Genomic DNA, 3434 nt, shown 5'->3' with positions numbered 1-3434 from the left:
TCTTTTTGTTCATGCACAGGGCAAGAACGATGGCGGCGTATGGGCCCGGTGTCGGCATCTGTTGCAGTTGGCGCACGGGCCACAAGAGTGGGAAAAGATCTTAGCAGAGCCAGTACCAGCAACAGCACCAGCACCTGCAGAGCCAACACCAGCAATAGCACCAGAACCGGCACCAGCACCATCAATGGAGGAGGACCAGGAAAGCGAGCAAGAGGATGAGAAAGAAGAGGAGGAGGAGGAAAAGGAGGGGGAGGAAGATGAGGGGGAGGAGGAGGAGGGGGAGGAGGACGACGACGACGACGAGGAGGACGACGACGAGGAGGACGACGACGAGGAAGAAAAACCGGAGAACAAACCTTGCCAAGAACCTGACTTCCAGCATCCGCCAGCCACTCAAGAGGACTGGAGAATATGGGCCGACTACCTGGACCAGCTGCCGTCGCTTTTTAGCCGCGTGGATGACAAATTCCGACAGCGATATGAGCCAGACTTGGAAACATATCAAAGCTTCGTAAGCGAAGCTCTTGCAGATGCGATTGAGGGTACACAATCGCTCCACAGTAAGCACAAGCGCCCAAAAGTCGCGAGCATGCTCAGCTGGGGTGGTACGACCGCAGCGAGGCTCCGAAGACTAGCGCCAAAAGCCTCCGACAAGAAGAGAAAACGCACCCCTTCCCCCCCATGATAAGCCTCCTCTACTTTGCGTACCGGCGCCTGCAGCGTGGCCCGACACGCGACCCTTGCGCGACTGGCACTTCTCTCCGGGGAGAGAAAGGGGGGAGAAAGCACCGAGGCGCGCCGCGCCCCTCCCCCCCACGAAGAGCGCTCTCCTCTTCGAGTACCGGCGGCTACGGCGTGGCCCGACGGGCGACCCTCGCGCGCTGGGTCAAGGGGGTGAGGCGAGCACCATACGCGCTGGGGCTATGATCCAGAAGCCCGCCCCGAGGTGCTTTAATATCAAGAAGGACCCCCTCGAATTAATATCAAGACCGACCCCACATTCAAAGGATAATTTCAGGATGGACCCCGCCTCGAAGAATATCAGTTCGGACCCCGCGAATGCAAAGAATATCAGTTCGGACCCCGCAAATGCAAAGAATATCAATATGGACCCCGCGGGCCGTCGATCATGACATTCAAACTGATCTGATGACATGGACAAGCTTCATCGCACGATGTCGCACGGCCTCCCGGCTTTCTGGCGCCACCGCGATCAAGCCGCCGCCGTGATTCGCTTCTTGGATCTATCGAGCATCGCCTCGCTGCCGGCGCTGGCGCGGTCCTTCGCTGCGGATCACGTGCGAGTGTTGGTGACGCTTGCCCAGGCCACACCTAAATTCAAGATCTGCATCATGGACGCCCTGTCCAACTGCGGCCACGACATGGTCCATTTCCGCGAGTCATGGGGGAGCCTAGACAACTGGGAACGTGTTGCGTCACTGGGAGACAGACCAGGAGGGAAGCCGAACCCCGACCCGTCATTCCGCGCGGCGATTTGGCGGCCCGGTTTCGGCATCGCGCTGAGCAGATTCCCATATCTGGGCCTTGATCACCTGGGTGGGCTAGTGTGGCGGGCCAGTGGATCGCGAAATCGTGTGCAGAGGCTCAAGGTGCACGTCTGCTACAGGTCGAAGACCGGAGGCCCCTCGTTTGCGCTGTCCTCGTGGCGAAACCCGGAAACTTACAACCAACAGGCTGATGGGCGCCCACCCTTCCTGTGCAGAATTGCATTTGATTCCCCAGCGGCACCAAATGGAGTACCGACCGGAATGCTGGCCAACCAAGACAGGCGGCTCGTATATTACGACGACTGCTCGGGAACCCAGTACGTCCTTGAACGCTACGCGAAGCCGATGAAATGGTACTCTTTCGAGGCTGTGTTCAACTGGGAGACACAAATGGTCGATTTGCTAGTGAATGGTCATTTTTGGCGACTTCCCTTCGGTCCGTACCCGCTATCATCCGTTTATCTGTTCAATCGGAGGAAGCCTGGCTCGTCTTCGGAATCTTTCTTTGGAGACATCGAGGTCGACTATGCCGTGGTGTCGACTCGCCTGGGCCAATTCCGCCCAGTCTCAGCTCCGAGGCATCTTCCGTTTCCGAGGTATATATTCCCCGTATTCCCTTTTAGACACCACCCCGTTGTCATAGAGAGAATAGGAATACGGGGAATATATACCTCGGGAAACCGCACGGGGAGTGTAATCCTAACCCTCAAAAGGGACTAAAATCCGCTTGGCATAACCCTAATCCTATATAACCCCAATCCTAACCCCCGATCTCAATGTCCGAACCCCAGTCTAACCCTCATCACCATCATCATCATCATCGTCATCAGAACCATTTAAGGGACTTTCAACAGCAAACATTTCAGCATCATCAGTTCATTGCTTCGAGTTTGATACTGATTGAATTCATCTTCATCATCCATATTGAACCGGTTCACGCGAGTTTGATGGCAACCGGTTTAATCTTTGATAGGGCGAATTTCAGTTCGGTGTCTTTGATGCGGTCTATCAAAGCAAAGAGGGCTTCAAATGCTTCCTTCTGTGGCATAGCCTTAAAGCAAGAGGCGAACTGTTTGGCACTCATCGTTTAAGCAACTCGGTTTCCCGCAAGGCGAGCTCAGGCGCGGCGACACCGAGGCCCCTCCGGCCCTGTAAGATGCCTGTTATTTCTAGCGACGCCCGGGGTAATTCTAGGTCGGTCGGCATGCCCTACTGTCGCCGGGCCGAAACTATCGCCAGCGCATCAGCGCGACGTGGTCCGTCCTGGCGTGATCGTGCGCCGGTGGGGTCCGTCTTGAAATTCTTACTAAAACTAAATAAATCGAACTAAATGTGGGCTGTGCCGGCCGGCGGGGTCCGTCTTGATATAAAATCCTCGGCGCGGGGTCCGTCTTGATATAATTGTTCGCCCGTGGGGCCCACCCTGATATTTATGCCCACCTCTCGACGCGCCACCTTTGAGCCACCGCTCGTACACCGCATCATCCATGGTCTCGTTCCGCCGGAAGCGCCACCGCTGGCACGTGCGCTAGGCGTTCAAGGGGTGGGAGCGCTGGCGCCGCCACCAGGACGCCCTCGACGACCAGAGCAGCGACAGCGACGACGACGACGAGTTCTTCGTTCCCGCGGCCGGCGCCGCGGCCAACGGCGCGGCGCCGTCCTCCTCGTCGTCGTCCTCCTCCGATGAGCGTGACGAGGATCATCAGAAGGAGGTAAAAGCGGCCTACAACGCCGCGGTGCAGCGACACGAACAGGAGCAGGAAGAGTGGAGGAAGCAAATCGGACAGTTCCTATTGTATCACGCTGAGGCAAGAGATGAGCAGGGTTCACGTTCTCTGACAATTCAAGGATGTAGACCCAGTGAATGGGAGTGTCTTAAGGAGGAATGCGACCAATGCTCCACTTTTGATCGCGTAGACCTCGACG

General features: G+C 56.8%; 2 protein-coding genes across 2 annotated transcripts in view; both read left to right on the top strand.

Annotated features, from left to right (window-relative positions):
* AURANDRAFT_68518 (hypothetical protein) overlaps positions 1-685 on the top strand; it is a gene marked incomplete at both ends in the record, with an annotated part of 1995 nt that extends 1310 nt beyond the window's left edge. Inside the window, one exon of the mRNA XM_009044214.1 lies at positions 126-685. Coding sequence (XP_009042462.1) covers positions 126-685 — 560 coding nt within the window. The remainder of the gene's footprint in view (positions 1-125) is intronic.
* Positions 686-2284: 1599 nt separating this feature from the next.
* Positions 2285-3434, top strand: part of AURANDRAFT_68517 (hypothetical protein) — a gene marked incomplete at both ends in the record, with an annotated part of 3525 nt that continues 2375 nt past the window's right edge. Inside the window, 3 exons of the mRNA XM_009044215.1 lie at positions 2285-2440; positions 2482-2790; positions 3041-3359. Of these exons, the coding sequence (XP_009042463.1) occupies positions 2285-2440; positions 2482-2790; positions 3041-3359 (784 nt within the window). The remainder of the gene's footprint in view (positions 2441-2481; positions 2791-3040; positions 3360-3434) is intronic.

Source organism: Aureococcus anophagefferens (assembly GCF_000186865.1).
Source record: "Aureococcus anophagefferens unplaced genomic scaffold AURANscaffold_188, whole genome shotgun sequence".
Classification (NCBI taxonomy): domain Eukaryota; class Pelagophyceae; order Pelagomonadales; family Pelagomonadaceae; genus Aureococcus; species Aureococcus anophagefferens.
Note: the sequence above shows the minus strand (reverse complement) of the source record. Positions and strands in the feature narration are given on the sequence as shown.